This window comes from Macaca thibetana, chromosome 1 (assembly GCF_024542745.1).
Source record: "Macaca thibetana thibetana isolate TM-01 chromosome 1, ASM2454274v1, whole genome shotgun sequence".
Lineage (NCBI taxonomy): Eukaryota > Metazoa > Chordata > Mammalia > Primates > Cercopithecidae > Macaca > Macaca thibetana.
Genome location: NC_065578.1, coordinates 211,308,283 through 211,331,003, shown reverse-complemented (window position 1 = coordinate 211,331,003; position 22,721 = coordinate 211,308,283). Strand labels below are relative to the sequence as shown.

At 40.5% G+C, this 22,721-nt stretch overlaps 1 protein-coding gene across 5 annotated transcripts in view; it reads right to left on the bottom strand.

Annotated features, from left to right (window-relative positions):
* Positions 1 to 475: 475 nt before the first annotated feature.
* The window catches only part of CHRM3 (cholinergic receptor muscarinic 3), a 515,790-nt gene continuing 493,544 nt past the window's right edge, over positions 476 to 22,721 (bottom strand). For all 5 annotated transcript variants that reach the window (XM_050770803.1, XM_050770814.1, XM_050770792.1 and 2 more), the window contains one exon: positions 476 to 8,475. In XM_050770803.1, the coding sequence (XP_050626760.1) occupies positions 6,684 to 8,456 (1,773 nt within the window). In that variant the 5' untranslated portion in view covers positions 8,457 to 8,475 and the 3' untranslated portion in view covers positions 476 to 6,683. The remainder of the gene's footprint in view (positions 8,476 to 22,721) is intronic.

Genomic DNA, 22,721 nt, shown 5'->3' with positions numbered 1-22,721 from the left:
GTACCTTCACTTCTAGCAGTTTTAAAGTCAGTGTAATAAAATATGAAGCTTGTTTTTTTTTTTTTCTCCAGTGGGAAAATATTTTCTGTGGGGTCTAAAAGAAATAAAAATACACCTGAAAAGAAAAAAAAAAAAAAAAAGATAAGCATGCCTTAAAAAAAGAAAATTCCCCTTCCCTATATGTATCTACAGACAAATATTTTTCTTCACATGCACTTTTGGAGTAAGGACTGTACGTGTAGCTATAGTTTCCACATGCTTATACTCCTCTAAACACATGGCCAGGAGGTATTTGGTTTATGATGGTATGATGATAGTTGTTAAAGAAAGTTCTTTTGCATGTGAAAAAGAAAGAGAAGTCAAGGCAAATAGCAGTCTGTTCAGAATTATCCTTTCAATGAATTCTGCCCTTTTATACAATAAAAAGCTGTGGCTGTATTATAGGCCCTGGATTAAATAAAAGCAAACCACATTCTTTGTTCAATAATAGTTTTATTTATTATTTCACTGTTAACTTGGGGATAATATTCACCACAAAGTTGCAGGCATCATTTTATAGTACAGACTACAGACGATTGACTTTTTCAAGATTAAAAATGAACATGGTTTGTGACACACCTGAAATGCCTACTGAGGAAGTGCTGGCCACGAGGTAATAAAAAAAAAGGTAAAATTCAGTGCCTTTGGCAAAGATGTGGACACTGTTTTAGATGCGAGTATGATACATGCCCTTTGCTTACAAAGCAAATATACACCCATCTGTTTTTGGACTGCGGTTTCTCTATCCACCAGAGAGCATCTTTACATGATTCACAGACATTTCCCTGAGAGCTTCCTGCCAAGAGAAATCAGCATGCTGATTCACCATCTTGGAAGCCCTTTTTAATGTAATTATTCCTCAAGCCTGCACCAAACTTGGAAACGGTTCTTATATTTAAAAGAAAGAAGGGCTTTGCCCCAAATGTGGCCGTCACATAGCTCTAAGTGGACGCCCAAAGGAAGTGTGAAGTGTTACATGTAGGAGGCTGGGAATGCCCATGTGCTGGATGAGGAATGGATAGAAGGGAGAGCATGTGTTCGATTGCCTGCAGAACAGGATGAAGGATTCTCTCTTAATAACTTTCCACACCAAGCAAAACTACATGCAAGGATTTTTAAGCCAAACTACAGATCTTCACTTGTACAGAAAACTGTGTTTATGAACTCTCCCGGCCCTCCAGATACTTCTCTTACTAAGGCAAGCAACCAAGAAGCCTGTTGCAAAAGAATTATCCCTTCAATGAATTCTACTCTTTTCTACAATGAAAAGTTTCTCTTTGTTGACCAATCCAGTAAAGTTTCTGAGTTCTAGGGATAAAAGAGAGAGTTAATTTTCTTTTTCCTTTTTGGACTCTAAATTATTTGTTCATAACTTCAAATCTATTTAAAATATTTCTCCTTATTGCTCAGTGATATTTTATTAGATAACCATCATATTTGTGAACATTCTCCATTTCCCAGCCAAACAACTCCTGACTACAGTAGCAGCATGGGACATTGATGTGCACAGAATTTTGACAATATTTGTTATATTAATAAAGAGATTATTAGATATTCAACATTTATTGAATATATGCAATTTACCAGATTCTGTGTGAGCCACAGGATTCAGAGTGATGAATAAGACCCAATTACTATCATCAAGGAACTCACAGAATACAGGATAAAAATAGTTTTGAGTTTTGTATTTGAACTGCAGAACTGCTAAGCATTTTGGACTCCAAGAAAGAACAATAGTAAGCTTTAATATTCTGGGGATAATCTTTTTAGTTTAAGGTAGGATTGCCAGATTATAATTTGGGTGCACGAAGTTTTAGTAATATTTCTTTGCAGTGGAGAGTACGGCTCCTTTATCTTTTACGTAGAATGCAACTGAGACGTGAGCCTCTTTGGTTCTCTAGATGATTTTTTTGGGGTGGTCTCAAGCCCAGACCAGAGTAGTAGGGTCAGAACTTTGTGTGAGTCTCTGTGGTTCTACCAGAATAAACATAGGCCTAATGTTCTAGCAATGCATTTGGATGACTTCCATATATCCAAATGTACTATTCGTCTCTGCATGAAGCTGTCAACGTGATGTATGCCTAATAATACCAACACTTGCTCATTTCTGAGCCGTACAACATAACACTGTGCAGTTACAAACTTACATGGAGTATAGTCATGTTATGAACTAGATCTTCTTTACTCATTTATATTATCTTATCATAAGCCTACTTTCCCAGACATTAAAACTAAAGCCAGAACAAGAAAATGGAATTCTCCAGTTCTAAAGAGCACTGGGTTACCATTCTAGAAACCTTTCTCTTAGGTCTGCAGTGTTGACTCACACAACATTAATGCTGGGAGAGGCTGAATATTTAGAGTCATCGAAACAGAAGAAGAGAGTATAACTTAAGCGTATAGAAAGGAAGTAGTAAAATTGTCCTTGAACCTATTAAGGGCTGGAGTTGATCCTGTTTAAATAAGTTTGTTGCACGTAGCATTAGAGCAAAATATTCTTTCAGAGGAGGTGCTAAAAGTAGGGTTGTTTAGGTTAAAAAAGTAACGTTGGAGTGTTATATTCTATATAGTTTCAGTCCTACTGTGAGAAATGCTATTGTAAAACCAAAGCAAACACCTGCTACCCAGAAACTCTATTTTGTGTGGTTGCCAGACCTCAGTGCTGGGTTGGAGTGGTATTTGAAACCATACTACTCTGGGTTTACCAACAAATTTCCAAGCTTCCCTGGTTACCTTCCAAATTTCAAGATTTTGTGGTGTTGAAATATAGTAAGTAAATAATTTTACAGAGTATAAAATCTGAAAATTTCAAGCATTCACTCAATATACCATTTTACTTTCATCATGGTATTTACTGACTTCAGTTTTGACCCATTTGCCATCAGAAGACAAATTGGAGAAGCTTCAGTGTTGTTGCTTAGTTTGAGCAATGAGGAGAAAACCCAGAAAGTTTAGGTTAAGTGACAAGCATGCCTAAGGACATGTAACTAAGCAGTGACCAAACTGGCACAGGAACTTAGGGTTCCTCATCCTGAATTCATTGCTTCCTTGACTACACTGCACTACCTTCACAGGTCCTCGGAAGCTGCCAGGGGAAGATTGTGCAATTTCCTGGAATATGTCCCCATCTTTGAATCATCTCTACTCAGATAAGTACAGGACACCCTGGCTGATCCCTGGAATCCTTCTCCGTGTCACTCTAGTATTAGCTTTCCCCGCTGTGACAGAGCCTTGGCATCCTCCTTTCCTGCCTGAGTCAGAGCTGAAACAGCCAACTTTGCAGCAGAGCTCTGTGCTCCAGCTTCTCTCCTGACACACAGACGGGCTCCCAGCGCTCTGCAGAGCAATGAGTCCTGCCCACGGGCAACGCGGGAAGCCTGACAGAGAAAGTCGATGTGCCTTCTAGATCTTCAGCCACAGCAAGGTCTAATGCTTAGGCTTCTTGTTTGTTTTCATTCCGTCAGAGTCTACAACTGTTGTACACTAAAGGGTAAAGAGAAATGAAAAATATGTAGAGAGTCAAGGCTGGGCTTAAGAGGCAAAGGGTGATTAGAATAGGGAGGACTAGCATCGAGGCCACAGGGAGCTGATGGGCAAAGGAGAGCAGAGCCGAGGGAACTAGGGGGCCAGAGAGAGCTCACTTCTCCTGACCATCTGGCAATGCCTGGAGAATGGAGAATGTGTGTTGTGTGTGTGCTTGTGAGAGAGAGAGAAGGAAGGAGAGGGAGAGAGAGAGATTCTCCAAGTGTAGTTTGATCATTTTCTTCTTTCAATCAAAGTGGCTAATCTTGAAATGTCTGCAAGCCTCATGCATATGGCATGAAATAATTTGATTCCCAGTTTGGGATGAAGACATTTTGATCTTATGTAAATGCTGAATATCTCCCGTAATGACAAGCCCTTTGAGAAATGCACATGTAACTAAGGTCCAGTTATAAACACTCACTATATCTTCAATTATACTTTTAAATTCTTCATATTCAAAAGAATCTATTTTGCTTGTTTTCTTTCTCTGAAAATGACCCAAGAAATGGACATACCTTTCTATAAAGTCAGTAGATAGTATTTAAATGCAGCTTTCATCCATAAGAGGCTTAAAAACAATTCTATAATAAAACCAGTAAAACCAAAAAAGGAGACCTAGAGTCTTGGATTTGTTCCTTCTCTGCCATTATTAGCATCACAAAAGGACAAGGATAAGGAGATAATCATATTTAAGGAGATTGTAAGTGACTCTCAAAGTTCTGCTAAATTTCAGGGTTTCTCCTTTTCTCAAATTTAATTCTATTATTATTTTTTTTTAAATAAAAGAAACAGCCCTTTTGGGAGGGAGGCAAGATAGGAGTTTGCAAAAGGATGGGAAGTGCTGAAGTACTGGGACACTTGAATAAGCTTTCACATATTTATTAGTGCCAGGCCAACTGGAGAAAGAAAATATAGATGCAGTTGCTTACTAGACATTTCACAGGTGGATACTATGACATTCTGTAGTTTGCTGTACATATTAGAAAATCGTCTGTTTTTTCTTGTTCTTTGGTTGAATGTGGGCCCAAAAAAATCACTTACAATTACACTGATCGTTTTTTTTTTCCCCGTGTAACATGATTTCAGACACAATGGTGGAGGGCTGCTTTGTTCATTTCCTATCAGATTTAACTAAAGAGTGGTTTTAAACATTTATGTTGAAGTGACGGTTGACTTTTTGTTACCTAGAAAGAGTTAGGTGCTTGCTGATGCCAGCAGGATGACATGTTTCTTCTTCTTAGCCACAGGAAAGCTCAATAGACTCTATTCATTGCTCAAGTGGACTTTAAAGAATCACTTTCAAAGGACACCATGGCTGACGACTCAAGAGTAATATTTATCAACATTAAATAAACACTTGGTGTAGTATCCATAAATATTTCTGCATATAAACATAACATGAAATTAAATAGTTCAGATACACAGACACCACTGAGTACACGTCCACTGTTGTCAAAGTCGTCTGTAAACACCACCTCACACTGAATACAAAAGCAGCTTCTACCCAGCTCTGGGTTCACAACACGAATGCCCCGTACAAAGGGAAGATATCTCCGCAGCCCTCCCACCTCCCTCCCCTCCCTCTCCCCAAACAGCCCCGGAAACAGGAAAAGAAACCCCAACAACTACAGCAGCAACAACAACGACAATGACGGCAGCACCCCAGCCCCTCCCCAAATAAAACAGTTAACATTTTGGTCAATTCAAGGGAGAATGCAAAAACAATTTTTTTTTTTTCCCCCAAAAGGTAAGGAAATCAATTTGAAGCATTACTTTTCAGAGTGTAATTCTTTCTTCAGAGGACATGGAACTTCCTAAACCTCACCTATTCCTGGGTGAAGGTTACTCAATGAACACCAGAAAGCACTGGCCAGAAAGCTGAGTAACAAAGGTGCAAGCCCTATTTTCTTTTAGAAGGTGCCATTCAGCAAGAATCAAACACAATGTTCTCCTTCATTCTCTCTCACCATGTTTTTTTTTTTTTTTTTTTTTGCCATATATATATATATACATATACATATATATATATTGCTGTGTATGACATTCAAACGTGACACTATTACTGAGTTTCAAGCAGTTTAGATAGCAGAAATTTTGTTTAGAAACATTCAGGTTTAGATGATTAAATTCAAACGTGTGGATGTGGTTCATTCTTTGAGCTCAGAGGGGCCCCGATGTGGCTCTGTTGAGACATCAACAAAGGAGATTGCTTAACACCAAGTCTGGTGAAGCCACGGTGCTCAACTGACTCACGAGCCTGTCCGCTCTGCACAGGCCTGCTGGGAAGGCCTGGCTGCTCTCTGTGGAAAACAGCCCTGGTTTCAAAAACATTAAACTGGGCTTATTTCACGTTTATGTTGCATTAGGATCCTAGAGAACTTCAGTCACCAAAGTACTGAAAGCGTATATTGCAGGAATAATTTGCCAGTTCAGTGTTTCCCATGATATTATATACACTATGTGTGTGCGTGCAGAACTCACACATATATATATATATACTTAAGTATTTTTATTTGTACGAAACTTGAACTGCACAAAACAGTACTTTGCAAGAATCAAGAATCAAGTCCACAAATAGAGTTTAACAACACACCAAAGAAAAGACAGGAAGCTCTATTGGGACAAGAAGATTCAGCTTTGCAACGTGTGAAATAATTTTGGAACCACAGATTCGTTAGCCTGCAGTGTTCCTCGTGGGGTCTGGATTCCCACTTTTGGGATCCTTGGGAAGAATGTGGGAACTGGGTCAGCTATGCTCATGTGAGATTCCAAAGCTAATGGGAATTAAAGACCCAGGCAAATCAATTTGGGTATATAATTGCTGTGAAGCAATTATTTTTCTCCTCTTTAAGAAAAAAACATGTAAAGTCTATTTCAGAATAAATTTCTATATATTCAGTAGTATGTTTTTTGTTTTTTTTTTTTTTTGCTAAATTGGTATTGACTTTTTCTGTTAAAATGGGTTTATTCAATGGATCAGTAAACAGGCAGCTTCTTTCACATCCGGGTGATAAAACCATTTTTATCATCACCAGAAATCACCCCACCCTCAGCTTCCTCCTCCTAAGGTCTGTGGGTTGATGTGTGCGTTTCGTCACTGCTATTGATAAAACCTCATTCTACAAGGCCTGCTCAGGTGCGCGCTTGTGAAAAATGACCGACTGTCTCTGCTGGTACTGCTGCTTGCGCCTCTTTTTTTTGTCACACTGGCACAGCAGCAGCATCTTGAAAGTGGTTCTGAATGTTTTGTTGCACAGGGCATAGCACACGGGGTTCACGGTGCTGTTGATGTAGCACAGCCAGTAGCCCAGATTCCAAAAGGTTTTGGGTATGCAGCTGTCACAAAAGGTGTTCACCAGAACCATGATATTGTATGGGGTCCAAGTGATGATGAAGGCAAGCAAGATCGCACTGAGGGTCTGGGCTGCTTTCTTCTCCTTGACAAGGGACATCCTTTTCCGCTTAGTGATCTGACTTCTGGTCTTCAGAGCAAACCTCTTGGCCAGAGTGGCTTCCTTGAAGGACAGAGGTAGAGTGGCCGTGGTCTTACCCACTGAGGAGTCGACGTCAGAAGTCTTGGCTGTGTCCACGGCTGACTCTAGCTGGATGGGAAGCTTGGAGAAGCTTTTTGGAAAACTGCCTCCATCGTCCACGCTCTTCTGGGCCTGCAGCTTGTTAGTTTTCCTCTCCAAGTCCACCATCCCCAGCTCCTCCTCAGGCACCTGCAGGTTATCGGACGAGGGTAACTTGGTGGAGTTGAGGATGGTGCTGTGACCTGGAAGCTTGAGCACGATGGAGTAGATGGCTCTCGTCTCGGAGCCAATGTCCTCCTCATCGGAGGAGGCGGAGTTCTCCAGGGAGGCAGCAGCATCATTGTTGTTCCAACTGTCACTGCTGCTGTGGTCTTGGTCCATCTGCTCGGAGCTGGGTTTCCAGCTCTTGGTTGTGAACCAGAAGTGGCAGCGGCTGTACTTCCTCCTGTTGGAGCGTTTCATGCTTTGCTGTTGAAGTTCGTAACTGCTGCAGCTTCGAGAACTGCCCGTGGGGTGGACAAAGTTTTCTGTCTCTGCCTCTGTCCCAGAGGCTTGCAGCCCAGCAAGCTCTTTGGTACGCTTTTCAGTTTCCTTATAGATCCTCCAGTATAAAATAGTCATAATGGTGACAGGCATATAAAAAGCAGCGATGGCTGTGCCAAAAGTAATGGTGGGCTCACTGAGGAACTGAATGAAGCACTCTCCTGGAGGCACAGTTCTCTTTCCAACAAAGTATTGCCAGAACAAGATGGCAGGAGCCCAAAGGACAAAGGAGATGACCCAAGCCAGACCGATCATCACACCAGCTCTCTTTGTTGTTCGTTTGGCTCGGTACGTGAGCGGCCTCGTGATGGAAAAGTATCTGTCAAAGCTGATGACCAGAAGATTCATAACAGAGGCATTGCTGGCTACGTAGTCAATGGCAAGCCAGAGGTCACAGGCCAAGTTCCCTAAGGCCCATCGATTCATGATGATGTAGGTCGTAAACAGATTCATTGAAATGACCCCAATTATCAGATCGGCACACGCCAGGCTTAAGAGGAAGTAGTTGTTGACCGTCTTCAGCTGCTTGTTGACCTTAAATGACACAATTACCAGGATGTTGCCGATGATGGTCACCAAGGCCAGGATGCCCGTTAAGAAAGCGATGAAGACCACCTGCCAGACGGTATGACCTCCCAGAGGGTCATCGGTGGTACCGTTTAGAGAGGAGAAATTCCCGGCTGCTCGAGAAGCATTGTAGCTGCCCAAATGAGTGACGGTTCCTGGGGGCAGCCCTGCATCGGAGGGGCTGTGTATCCAGGAGGAGCTGATGTTTGGAAACAAAGGCGAGGTTGTACTGTTATTGTGCAAGGTCATTGTGACTCTCTGACATAGTCTAGGGGAAGAAAAGAGAGAAAAGACGGAGTTAGAAAAACTTCTGCCTTTATTTGCTTGTTCTTTGCATTGCATACGTTAAAAGACATGGAAGGCCTATGACAGGATGCTGAATCTCTATGAAGCCAAACATTAGCAAGTTCATTCTCTTATTTTAAATGAGTGGAGTCTAGGGCAGACAGACATGGATTTGTTTGAGATAGTATTGTATAATTGGTGGCATGCACTGAACATTGTGCTTTTTTCCCACATTTTTCTCATTTCTAAATATATTCCATGTAATTCTGTTACTAAACAAACTCGCCCTTACTTCTCTTATTTTGTAAAGGCAAAAAATATCAGACATTTCTATTACAATTATCCAAACAGTTTTATCATCATGCTAAATTGATAACTTGACTTGATTTGCATTTTATCTATCTGGGCATTTACCCATCTGAGGCTTGAGAAATACACAAATTTAAGGTGATACCAGCCATTTAAGCCTCACTAAAAGGAGCAGTGCCAACCTGGAGAAGGCATAAAACCAATGTAAATCAATTCATATTATATTATCTCTTTGAGACAATTGAAAAAGTAAGATATCAGTTCCTTGTAAGGACTGGTAACACGACTGTCTCCCGGGAAGCTATCTTCTACTTGATGACATGCAGATGAACTTTTAGCAGAATGTTTTGAATGGATCAAGCCAGTTTTAAATATTTCTAGTATTTAGATCTTTTAGATCCAAGCATGAAAACGTATTTTAGCATGTCACACATACGTGAACAAATGGACATGCCCACACGCATTTGCATATAAAAGTTGCAAAACTGCAACTAGTGCTTTCAAATGCTTGTTGCTAGAGTATATGAACAACTAAGAACCATTACAAATAAGGTGCCACCAGTAAGACCCCCGTGGTGTCGCTGCTGGCCTTGGTTGTGACCTGCACCATTCTCTCAGAGCCTCCAGGGCTGTACTTCCGGGACACCACTGGCTCAGGAATTCACACACCACCAGCCACTGTACACTAGATAAGCAAATCATTCCTCAATTAGTGTCATTCTGTGAGTTCAAAGTTTGATCATCCTAGCAAAAATCTATTGTGCACCCTGCTACTGCATTTATGCTCTTGGTTAAAAAAAAATCTTCAACAATAAACTCTTACAGATAAACATATATGTGCAAGTGCAGTGCAAGAGTCCTAAATCAAGTCTTAAGGTATTGAATGTCAGCTTTTTCTCAGAGTGTCTCTCAAAGCAGTAGCCAGATTCACACAGAGCCTTCTGGAAAGGATTTCTGGTATAGCAGGAAGACTATGGGGTCAAAAGGAGTAGTTCAAATCTGTTTGACCACTTACTGGAGGTGCGATCTTAGCTATTTAACTTCTTTGAGTCTAAGTTTTCTCATTGAGAAATGGGAATGATAATTTTCTGTATAATAGAATCAATTGTTGATAAATTCTTTTCAGAATTCAATAATAAGTGACCAAAGAAGCTTCATTTCTCATCAAAATGTTTTAACATGTATAAAGTACTTAGAACAAGAGCTGATACAGTAAATGCTATATGAGTATCTGTGATTATTATCTTATTCTTTTTATTGAACAATGAACTCTCTTTGCTTTGACTGCCAGGATGCTCAGAGCTAAATTTAGTGCAATAATAAATGTTAGTAGAAATTATTTATTGGACATTTACTATGTGGTACATGTTGTGCAAATGCATCGTATGCATTATCTTATTTATTTATTATATTTTTTGAGACAGAGTCTCGCCCAGACTGGAGAGCAGTGGTGTGATCTTGGCTTACTGCAGCCTCTGCCTCCCAGGTTCAAGTGATTCTCATGCTTCAGCCTCCTGAGTAGCTGTGATTACAGGCATGTGTCACCTTACCTGGCTAATTTTTGTGTTTTTAGTAGAGATGGGGTTTCACCATGTTGACCAGGCTAGTCTCAAACCCCTGGCCTCAAGTTATCTGCCCATCTTGGCCTCCCAAAGTGCTGGGATTATAGGCGTGAGCTGCCGTGCCCAGTGTATTATCTCATTTAATCCTTAAATAACCTCATTTTACAGGAAAGGAAGACACATTTAAATAATTTGTGCAAGGAATTGACCTAACAAGGAGACGTGTGGGGGGACCTAAAGAGTTCCATCCAGACAATCTGAACCCACAGCCTCCATGTGTAACTGTGAGGCTATGCTGCCTCTCCACCAGCTCCTTCCAGGTGTCCTATACAACTAGCCCCTCCTAGCTGGTTAAAAATCATCATACGCCTCCTTAAGGTGGAATTGATGTGCATTTAAAAATTAATGAGATACTCCTTATCACCTAAAACAATGGCAAAGATACAGATGATTCGATACATTCAGCATTCACAGTAATATGGCAAACATAATCAATTTTCATGGTCTTGGGGTTGCAGTATACACTGGTCATTTGAAAGGCGATTTTGCAGTTGGTAAAGAATGCCAAAATCCATGATCTCAGGAGCTGCCTGACTCTATGTATACACATAATACCTATGATGTTAGACATAAATACACTCACATACGCACATATAAATACACATACACATGTTCACTTTAGTGCTCTTTGAAATAATAAAAAAATTTGAAATAGTCTAAATATTCTAATATAATACTCAATTACAGAGAGGAATAATACAAAATATTCTGTATAATCTAACGTTATTTTCCCATAGCTAAAATATCTGACATTGTACTAATTTTCAATTTTAGAAAATTGATGAGACTATTCTCTTTTACTTTTTTTTTTTTAATATTTGAGTTTTATTAGGTGTCAACTTACACTTAACTCTCATTCTCTCTCACTGAGTGATGTCTGGGTTTGGAAAGTGTTACATGCTGTTTGTAGCACGCAATTGCATTCAGGGTTTCTTCCAAGATGCATGTATGGAAGATCTGTCTGTGGTTCTCCCTCCATCCAGATCCCAGTTTACAGCAGTTCTAAAGGTGTTTGCCTTGTTCTCTCTCCATTGCTGACTGTGTATATCCCACTCCACTGCGACCGTGTATATCCCACTCCACTGCGACCGTGTATATCCCACTCCACTGCGACCGTGTATATCCCACTCCACTGCGACCGTGTATATCCCACTCCACTGCGACCGTGTATATCCCACTCCACTGCGACCGTGTATATCCCACTCCACTGCGACCGTGTATATCCCACTCCACTGTGACTGTGTATATTCACAAGGATAGATGTGTCTTTAATCAGGTCAACACCCTGTCTCTGAGGTTAATAACTACTATTACTATTGGTCTACTGGGGAGTCTGGGGTGCCTCTTAAATGCTCTCGGCCCCATATGCTGATAAGTGGCATTTGGTCCTCTTTAGATTATCATCTTTATTCATCCATTTTTGTTTGTTTGTTTTCCAGCACGGGACCTGTGTTTATTTCTCATGTGCTCTGAAGAGCCTTTCTCTTTCCAAACTCTCCTTCACCCCTGAGATTCCTGAACATAGCAGTTACATTTCCTCGTTTCTACTATCTAGGTCTCTGCTTTCATGTCCCATGGGAGGCAATCATGTCCTGTAGCCCCAATTTCAGGTCTTTAGCCATGCTGGTTTTATTATAAATAAATGTAATGCCCAATCATCCTGATGCTTTATTCATATTTGCGCTGATGATACTTCTTTCATCTTTGTTGGTTAAAGCCATGCCGTGAGTATCTGTTATTTGTCTTTCTTTGGACTGTCTTTTTGGAAATAGCCTGTCACCCATAGTATGTAGTTTGGGACAAGCATCAATCAGATGGTCCTGGCTCCTCTACCACAACAATGAACATGAAGAAGACCCAGGCAGGAGGGCTGATGTGGGGATTTGATGTGGATGTTGGAATGAGATAGTTACTCTCTTTCATTTGGAATTACTAGGTGCCGATCACCGTATTTGCCACCACATGGGAAACCAAGAGCAAGCAAACATAGAGTAAAGGCATGGAGGAAGGAGAGAGACAGGAGGGAGTGTGGCAAACAGAGATAGCATGATGATGATGATCTTTGAAACCTGAATTTAGCCACTCCTGAGGTCAACACCACCTCCTTGACCTCGCCTTTCCTTTGTTGCCAGGGCTACCAGAGACACTTTCTGTCACCTGCAACTGGAAGGTGTCCCGTCATTGTCAATATCAGTGCATGCTCATTTAACCACTGCTAGTGTTAGATTATGGTGATTGGTGCTGTGGAATTCAGGGAGTCCACAGCCTCTGCATTTCATAGACTCACCCCTAGGTAAGAGATGGAATACTAATAAAATATTTTTAAAAGCACAAGTTATTTAGGCAATATCAAATCACTCTCGGTGGATAATCACATGATGTTTGTATACATTAAACAACAATTTAATTTGCTCTGTTGACCTATATTATTGAAGAATATATTGAAGAATTTTTGAAATTGGCCTAAGGTCAATTGTTTTCTTTCAGTCTATTTCATCCTGTGACTCTGAAGAGCTCCCCAAAATGAATAGTATTGTAGTCTAATTATGCTTTGTTTGACTACAGAAAATGAAAGAAGCCAGAATTGAGGAAAGACAGCTATCGGTGAGTTTAGTTGTCGGTATTGGGTTAATTAAATACCGGTTTATCTTTGACCTGTATTCTTTGGCATATCTACCATTGGCCATCATTCTTCTTACACTTTGACATTCATGCAATATCTAATACCTTTCTGAAGTTCTCAGAGATGTGCTTTTCCTTATTTAAAAATGTTTTAGTCCCTTTCTGTCATGCAATAGATGTACAGTATGAGATGAGCAAAAATTTTAAAGGTAGACAAGAACCATTAGAGGGAAATGACTTGTAGGCATTTGCTTACCCATGTGATACAACATCCAAAGGACAAGAGTTAATAAGTTAACGAGTTACTAGTCAATAACCATGGCAGTCCTAATGCTACCCTTGGGTTTCCTTCTAAGGACCTCAGATATTCAAGTAACGAGAAAGAAGGGAATGTGGTATATGAACATAACTTTGAGGAAAATAAAGCCTTTTGAATGGGAAGCAGAAATTATGAGCAAAGCACACTACTAAAACCCATTGTGACTTGTAGCTACAAAGAGAGAAATGTTTAGGAAGTCATGGGTACTCATTTGGGGTTCTGATGTGATGAGATACATTAATACCACTCTATTAATAAATACGATGTTCTCATCATCATTAATTTTTTTTATTAGAAAGCAGCAGAGCAGAGTTGAAAAGCTGTGGTCTTTGGAGTTTTGCTGATTTGGGTCTGAGTTCTGGGTTGGCCTAGGAGATGTATAAACTTACCAGATTACTTGACTACTTTGAGACAACCTTTCTTCATCTATAAAACTAGAATACTGTCACCTGATCTGTGGATTATGGAGAAGATAAGAAGCATTGTGGTGTTGTAGGCTAATACTCTGAAGTATTAACGGGGATCTTGCCTCCCTTCTCCCAATGCTAACTTTTCGTGTTCTCAGGGTTGTGTTGTTACTGTAGAAACACAGGGAGAAAGAAATCAGTATTTCCTAATATTTTGCTTTTTAAATTAGACTTTAAATACTCTGGTAGAGAGAAGGGATTTAAAGATAAGGGCTTTTAAACTGCAAACATTTGGTCTTCTGAGCATCAATGCGTGGTATACTGACCTACACACTAGGAAAATAAGAAAAATTTTCCCTTGCCACATCCAGAGTGAATAAATTGATATAAGTACTACAAAAGGTGATTTGGAGGTATTAACTAAAACTGAAAAGGTATGTAAAATGACCTAGCAATCCAACTGCTAGGTATCTACCCTTTAGAAATTATTGCGTTCGTATGTATACAAGGAGACATGCACAAGGCTATTAACTGAAGCATTTATTTTTATGACAAAAATGAGGAAAATCTATAAGACCATTCATTTGTTTTGAAATGAATTAAAAAATGAGGTCATTCATAAAAGGGAATACTATGCAGCAGAAAAAGGCAATCAACTCGATATATATTAACTTATAACCGTCTAAAAATACTTGTGAAGTAAGAAAGGCAAGTTGTGGGAGGATAAATACAACATGATAAAATTCAGTTTACAATGAAACACAGCAATAGTATACTAAAGATTGTGCATGCCTATATACTAAAGGTTGTATATAGACATATAGACATATACCACCTTTAGTATATTAATGTAATTAAAATTGTCATAAAAGGATAGAAACATCTACATGTAAATCATCTATTAGCAGTGGTATTTTGGAGGAGGAAGATAAATAGGATTGAGGGTGATGGACAAAGAAGACTTCATCTGTAATGTCCCAAATGAGAAAAAAAATTCCCAAAGTTTCCAAAGCCAGAAGGAAGTGAAGAAGAGACTTGAAAGGGGGAAGATATTGGTGATGGTCACCAAGGAGGGCTGGGGATCTTGCCCTCCACCCTGCTGTTGCTTTTAAATGCGGAGAAGGTTGGAGAAGAAAAAGGTCGCATCTGATAATATTGATCAGACTCAAAGACGACGCGTGCCTCATGCCCTCCTGCCTGGTGCCCAGAGATGGCAGCTGCTCAGAGGTCAGTGGGTCACTGTGGCAGAAGCATCGACGACCTGAATGCCTGTTGTAATGAATTCTTCCTTAGTCTTGCCTGAGACATAAACTCAGCAGGGCAAACACCTTGATTTCGGTGCTGAGACTCTGGACAGGAAATCTGATTGTAAGCTGCTAAGTTTGTGGTGATTTGCTATGCAGAATGGGGCCTCAACAGGCAGCTTCGAGGCAAATTACACAAAAATGAAACTACTGGTCTTGCTCGCCTGAATAAGATGGAGTAAAAATATTATACACACTTTATATGTAAATTAGCAACGTATTATCTCACACACAAGAAATCCTAGTTCTCTGGGTTGTGGATTTTCTCCCCTCATTGCTGTAGGGGGCCTTTCTTGCCTTTGTTCCTCCAAGGGACATTCAGCACCTGCCATGCCTCTTCTGAGTCCACTGTCTTTTCTCCACAGCCCAGGTGAGGTACATTCCTAGTGCTCCCCAATCTATTCCTATCAAGACTGTACCCAGCTTTATCAAGGAAGACAGTGTCCTTACAGGGCCAGGAAACAAGATTTCTCCCACCTACCCCCATCTTCCTTCGAACATTTCCTATGACCTTCTCCCAGGCCTTGGGGCCACAGCCTCATTAAAGGGACTGTTCTCTGGAGGCTCAGCAATGGAGGTCCTGTCGGTACACAGGATGACGTGAGGAGAAACTGATCAGCAGGTCATAAGGAGTTCCAAAAAAAAAAAAAAAAAATCTAAAAATACTTATTAGAAACAAGAGTTGTCAAATGTTTTACTTCAGGTATATCTATTATTTCACAGATAATATGTAACTTCCTGAGAATCAGGTCTGCAGGTCAGACCCAAATGAAGCAATGATAATCCTGGGCTAAGAGCCCTCAGTTGATGGTGATTTTCTGAGTAGAAGGTATCATTTCTATGTTTAATATTCCTTCCTCATCCTGACTCAACAGCCTATATTCCATAGTGTTAGGATATTTTGAGTCAAGGGAGTTCATAGTCTACACTCATTGAATTGAATGATACTGGTGAGGAGACCTATGGGAAGCCTTTCCTTTTAATGCTCAGGAAGAAACAGGTGGTGGGAACAGAGATTCTTGTCAGCCCAGTGATCTTCGCATTTTATAAGTAATCCCAGGCAGGATTTCTAGGAATGCAGCCTGCATGAGGGCTCAGGGCATGGTCAGGTAGGTGCAGAGCAGGGGCAGGTGCCTGGCTCCTCTCTGGGGTCAGAGCAGGCTCCCTCCCTGCCAGATTGTGGGTGGAACATTCAGGGAATGGTTACTGAACTGTTCCAGGCACCAGAGCTCAGGTAAGAAGTGGAAAACTGAGCAAGATCCTCCCCGTGGGTACCATGAGTGCCTTTGTGGGGTAGTTACATCTATGTGTATGTATATATACTTAGTGTATATATACCACATACTTAGTATACTTATATAGTGTATATATACTATGTACTTACTATACCTATATACTTGGTGTATATATACATTGCATGTTGAACTTACTATGTATATACACTATATATATACATACACACATTACACACACACACACTAATTGGTCCACTAATCGGCTGTTGCATTTTGAACTTGGTGTGTGTGTATATATATGTGTGTGTGTATACATATATATGTATGTATATACATACACATATGTATATATGTGTGTATATATAAGTATATGTGTATATATGTATGTATATATACGTATATATGTATATATACACACATTAAATTCAACAGATATATATGTGTGTATATATATATACACACACACACTGAGTTCAAAGTGCAAGAGCCAATTAGTGGGTCAATATGAGAATTAAAAAAGAAAAAAACATACAGCAAATTGAATAGGATATATCAGAATACATACCACATAATGACAATCACACTTCATTAAATTTTTGCTCTACATACACACACATATAAAATTATGTCTATAGTGGTGAGGTACATACAATGTATTTTGTGTTGAATAATGTTGGAAAGCCACTGCAGTGGATATTTTGACATCTTTTATTAATATTTAAAAGAAGAGGGTAAAACAAAAAATGTGAAAAAAACCAAAAAAAATTGACAGTACAGAGCTTAGGAGAAATTGAAGGTTAGTTCTAGGAAATTTGCCTTCTTCCCCCTAGTTATGGCAAAAAATAACTTTTCTGGGGTTACAAGTCTGTAAAATCTATAGGTAACTTTAGAAAATGTAAAAACGTGTAAATATCCAGTGTGAAAATACATGCGAAATTGCTTACAGAAACTGACAAGGCCAACATACGTGTGAGGCATCTGGTTATAATGAATTCCAAGGAGACAAACTCATTTCATGTCCTCTGAGCCAACCAGGCAGTACCTATTTGGGAAAAATGTTTGAGGGCTCTCGATTTTTAAATCTACTGAACTGATTAAAAACGTGTAAATTTTCTAGATGTCTAGATTAATTCTACCTGTATAATTGTTTTTATTATTTTTAACTAATGATACGGGAAAAACCCAAAATATCTTTGCAACATACAGCCGAGCAGTTTTTTCTCAGACCAGCTATTTAGTGCTTCTTCCCTATTTATAATCCAGTCTGCTTCATTTTTCAGGGCTTGTTTTGCGTCTCTCTTTGACTGCCTTCTTTGCTTAGAGTGTCTCTGTTTTCTGCCGTAATTCACTATAGCGTTCAACGGCTAAAATGACTTTTAAAACTATCCGGTGAATGGAAATACCACATCAAGCCACTAGGTGGCAAAACAGACTCGGAGAACAGCCTCTGCCAGCAGGCACTGAAGCAGCTGCCCATTCCCCACGCTGGTGACCGGGAACTTCAGCTTAGCTCAGTCATGCAGCTCGGGGAGGATATCAAACACTGTCAACAAAGCTTTGCAATCAAACGTGTCTTTAAAGGGAATCCAACTTGTGAACCTGGCTCTTGATATTCATTTCAAGCTGCAAGGGGGAAAGATGTTACCTAATATGGAGCAATGGCTCTTATTGTGAACAAAACATCTCTGAACGCCAAAACCGGAACAAAATTCTATTTAGAAAGGAGATTTTTTTTTTTTTTTCCTAAGAAAGTTGATGTATCATGCTGCCTCCTCCCTTGGTTGCCACCTTTCCTGGATTTTTACCTGATTTGATAAATATGGACCTTGACAACAAAAACGCAGGATGCTTGGAAAAGGATTTGCATCAGGAACTCTTTTGTGTAGCAGTAGCTGTTGAAGTAACACAGTTTTTCCTCAAAACCAAAAACCTAGATTGGACTGGTGTTTACTTGCATTAGTACTCTCAAGTCTACAACCTTTTGTCATTAGAATATCTAGAGAAATGGCACGAAGTGAAAAGCACACGTGAGTGGTTCTTGTTAAATATTAGTATGACCCCTTCACCTGGAAAGGGCAGACTCCTTGTTGCTGAAGTTTTCTTTTCTGAGAGAAACAGGGAAAGAGTGCAGCTGGATTCTGTTCCACCACAAACAGATTTACTGATGATTCTTCAACATTGTAGCGATGTATTTATTATTATATGTTTTTAATACTGTGCTTTTATAGTGCAGGATAAACAATGCTTTTAAAATACCAGCCAGTCTAATGTGACTGTGGAAGTCATTCTGATGAAAAATCTAGTGAAAACAGTCATTTGGACTAACTATTTCTAATACGTCAGTTTATGTACTGAAAGGACACCTGGTGAAGAAAATTCCTTTGGCTTAATATTTATGCTTTCATGATTAAGTTAGACTCATGATCACTTTTTAATTCAAGGTCCGTATTTATCAGAGTATTTAATTTTATATCTGGACACGTTCCACACATCTGATTTCCCTTCGAACTTCAGCCTATTTGCACGTCCCAACTCATACATGTAGATAGAACTGTGTATTTGCAAAGAGAGTAGAAGCAATGTGGGAGACATGCATTAAACAGCTAAGACCTGCCATAGCATGTTAGGGCCAAGAAATACACCCCATTCTGCCATGTGGGCACATTCCTAGGCACTCTGATCCTACATCCTCATCTGCAAAATGAGGATTATAATACTTGAGGATTAAATAGAATCTGTATAAAGCACCCAGTATAGCCTGACTGGCCCACAGCCGATTCTCAAAAATGGTAAAATCAATTCAATAATTTTCTCTGGCTGGTTGACTTTATAGCAAGGTCTTTTTCATGCCTAACAAGAGCTAACATTTGTTGAGTATAAAGCAGTGGTTTTCAACCCAGGGTGACTCTGCCCTAGGGGATTTCTGGCAATGTCTGGAGCCACTTTTCTTGTCACAACCTGGGGAGAATGTGCTACTGACATCTAGTGGGTAGACACTATCAACGCTGATAAACATCCCACAACGCACAGGACATCTCCCGACAAAGAATTAAGGCTGCTAAGATGTTGATAGTGTGGAGGCTGAGAAACCCTGCTATAAAGAGAGATCTTACAGACCCAGAAAAATGTAGCTTTGCGTTTTTCAGGAAAACCTGGAAAATGTCCTGATACTTATTAATGAGGCAAACTCTAAATCTCTTCGAGAATCCGGTCCCACTTCTCTGGAAATCACATTCTTCACTCACCCAGCACAAAAGGAATCTTATATTCATGTGTTCAACCCTTCAGTCGTTATTTCACACAGTAAATGTGTTTGAGTACTTCCTGCAAGACTTAGACTGGGGGTGTGGTTCTGGTTCTGGAAAACCACTTGTTGGCCATGCCACCAACTAAACAAAATAATTGCAGTGGAAGGAGCAGTATAGATGATTAGCTTTGCTTGAGTTGATGTGGCAGTAACAAAGATGAGGACATTTTGTGAGTCTTGAGGAATAAGACTCCAAGCTGGGCCGGGCGCGGTGGCTCAAGCCTGTAATCCCAGCACTTTGGGAGGCCGAGACGGGCGGATCACGAGGTCAGGAGATCGAGACCATCCTGGCTAACATGGTGAAACCCTGTCTCTACTAAAAAATACAAAAAACTAGCCGGGTGAGGTGGCGGGCGCCTGTAGTCCCAGCTACTCGGGAGGCTGAGGCAGGAGAATGGTGTAAACCCGGGAGGCGGAGCTTGCAGTGAGCCGAGATCCGGCCACTGCTCTCCAGCCTGGGTGACAGAGCGAGACTCCGTCTCAAAAAAAAAAAAAAAAAAAAAAAAAAAAAGACTCCAAGCTGCCATGCAGTCAAGAGCGGGCACAGCATTCCAAACAGACGGAAGAATTCATGTGAAGCTAACTCCCAGTGTCCCCGATGCACTCTGTACATATTCCTGTTACCTCACAGAGCATTTCACTGTGTCTCTGGGACAGCACAGACCCCTGGAGGGACACTTTCATCTTCACCTACTCAAGGTTGTGCCTTGAGAATAGCATAATGTCGTTCCCAGAGCAGACCTAGAATGATTGCCTCTACTCTGTTTTAATTGAGATGAGTAGTTACATTTTGTTGTTGTTGTTTCTTAACTTGGAGGTTCAGGGGTACATGGGCAGGTTTGTTATATAGGTAAATTGTGTGTTGTGGGGGGTTTGGTGTACAGATTATTTTTACACTTATGTAATAAGCATAGTACCCAATAGGAGATTTTCAATCCTCTCCCTCCTCCCACCCTCCACACTCATGTATGGCCCTGGTATACGTTGTTCCCTTCTTTGTGTCTATGTGTACTCAATGTTCAGCTCCCACTTATAAATGAGAACATGCAGTGTTTGGTTTTCTGTTCTTGTGTTACTTTGCTTAGGATAATGGCTTCCAGCTTTATCCATGTTGCTGCAAAGGACATGATCTCATTTTTCACGGCTGCATAGTATTCCACAGTGTATGTGTTCTACATTTTTAAAAAATCCAGTCTATTGATTATGGGCATTTAGGTTGACTCCATGTCTTTGCTATCGTGAACAGTGCTGTAATAAATGTATGCATGTATGTGTCCATAGAGTAGAACAATTTGTAATAGTTACACTTTGGATGGGAGAACCAGTAACAGAAGGGCTCAAGAAAGCAAACTTTGAGAAAAGGTAAGAGAGCAGGAATGGAGGTTGTGTCTGATGAGCAGTAACTTGGAAGGATGGAGAGCAGAGGACTGGGGGCTCCAGAGGCAGCTGAAAGGAAGACTGAGAAACAAATTTGGGCTTTCTCACAAACTCTCTCAGTGACATTCGGGAGGGCTGCACTCAAGAAATGAAAGAATTCAGTGGAATGCATCTTTCAGGACAGGTAGGAGGTACGGCCGGGAGAGAAGGGCATCGCTCTATACCCGGGCGGTTGTCGTGGAACTGCTTCAACCTCTGCTGCTGCACAGAAAAAGCAGTGAGCTCTCCACAAACACATCCTCCCTTCAAACGTCCGTCCGCTCATGGACACAATCTGGCATCACATAATACTGAAATTGTTCTGTAATTGTTTCTTGCTGCCCTTGAACTTATCTTCCAGGGCAGTGAATGTTTGCCATATACTGAAGGCACCAGGGGGTCCTGCAAGGTGCTAGACAGCCCGAATTTGTGTCCTGGCTCCTCACTTATGAGCCGTGAGACTGCAGGTTAGTGATTAAAGCTCTGGGATCCTCTGTGCAACACTAGAAAATTAAGACTAGTAACACCGTATGGTTGTTAAGTGATTCAGTGAAACAGTAGGTGAAGCCTCTGACACATGGGTGTGTTAAGCTTTATAAATGGAAGGCTTCTCGGCTGGGTGCAGTGACTCATGCCTGTAATTCCAGCACTTTGGGAGGCCAGAGCGGGCTGATCACTTGAGGGCATGAGTTCGAGACCAGCCTGGACAACATGGTGAAACCCCGTCTCTACTAAAAATACAAAAAATTAGCTGGGTGTGGTGGCACACGCCTGTAATCCCAGCTACTTGGGAGGCTGAGGCATGAGAATCGCTTGAACCCGGGAGGTGGAGGTTGCAGTGAGCTGAGATTGTGCTACTGCACTCCAGCCTGAATGACAGCATGAGACTCCATCTAAAAAAATAAAAATAAACAAATAAATAAAATGGGAATCTTCTCTCCCGCTTCCTGCACACACTCATAGCTGAGGTCCCTGGGGCATGCCGGCAAGGCGGCCACCACAAGGCATCCATTTGCGCCTCTGCCCATCCCTGCTTGAATATTTGAAATATCCCTTGTTAAGTACATACGTTTTTATTTTACTATTAGGTTGTTAATCCCTTGAAGACAGTATCAAAAGACTTTTTCCTTTTCCTTCGTTTACTGAGTTTCCAAATCTGTCTTAGAATCTCCAACTGTGATGAAAATAAAGTGGTTCCTTAGTAGATAAAATGTTTAGTGGATCTATATTTGATGCCTATGACTTTATTAGTCATCAGTGTTTCTCAGAAAAGCAAATCTGGCCAGGAAAAGACAGTCATTGTGATTCCTCCCAACAAGATGAGAGCAAAAGACCCTTAAGATCAAAGCGAATTCTACTGAAGAAGAAGAAGAAGGCAAAGTGGAGGAGGTGAAGAAAGAGATAAGATACAAAGTGGAAAAACCTCACCAATAGGAAAAACTGGGTAAGATACTCAGCAAAGGACTTTATACATGGCTAAGGGATTAAAAACTATAGTGGGAAAATTAGGAAATTATGGAAATGAGAAAAAAGCCCACAATTTCATTTGGATTCCTATTGTTTTTTTCAGGGACATGTTTTCTAAATTCTTTTTTTTTTTTTTATGATTTCAAAGACAAACATCATGCAAACCTCAGGGCATTGCAGATTTTGACCCTACCCTTTCCTCTGCTACTGCTACAGCTGCC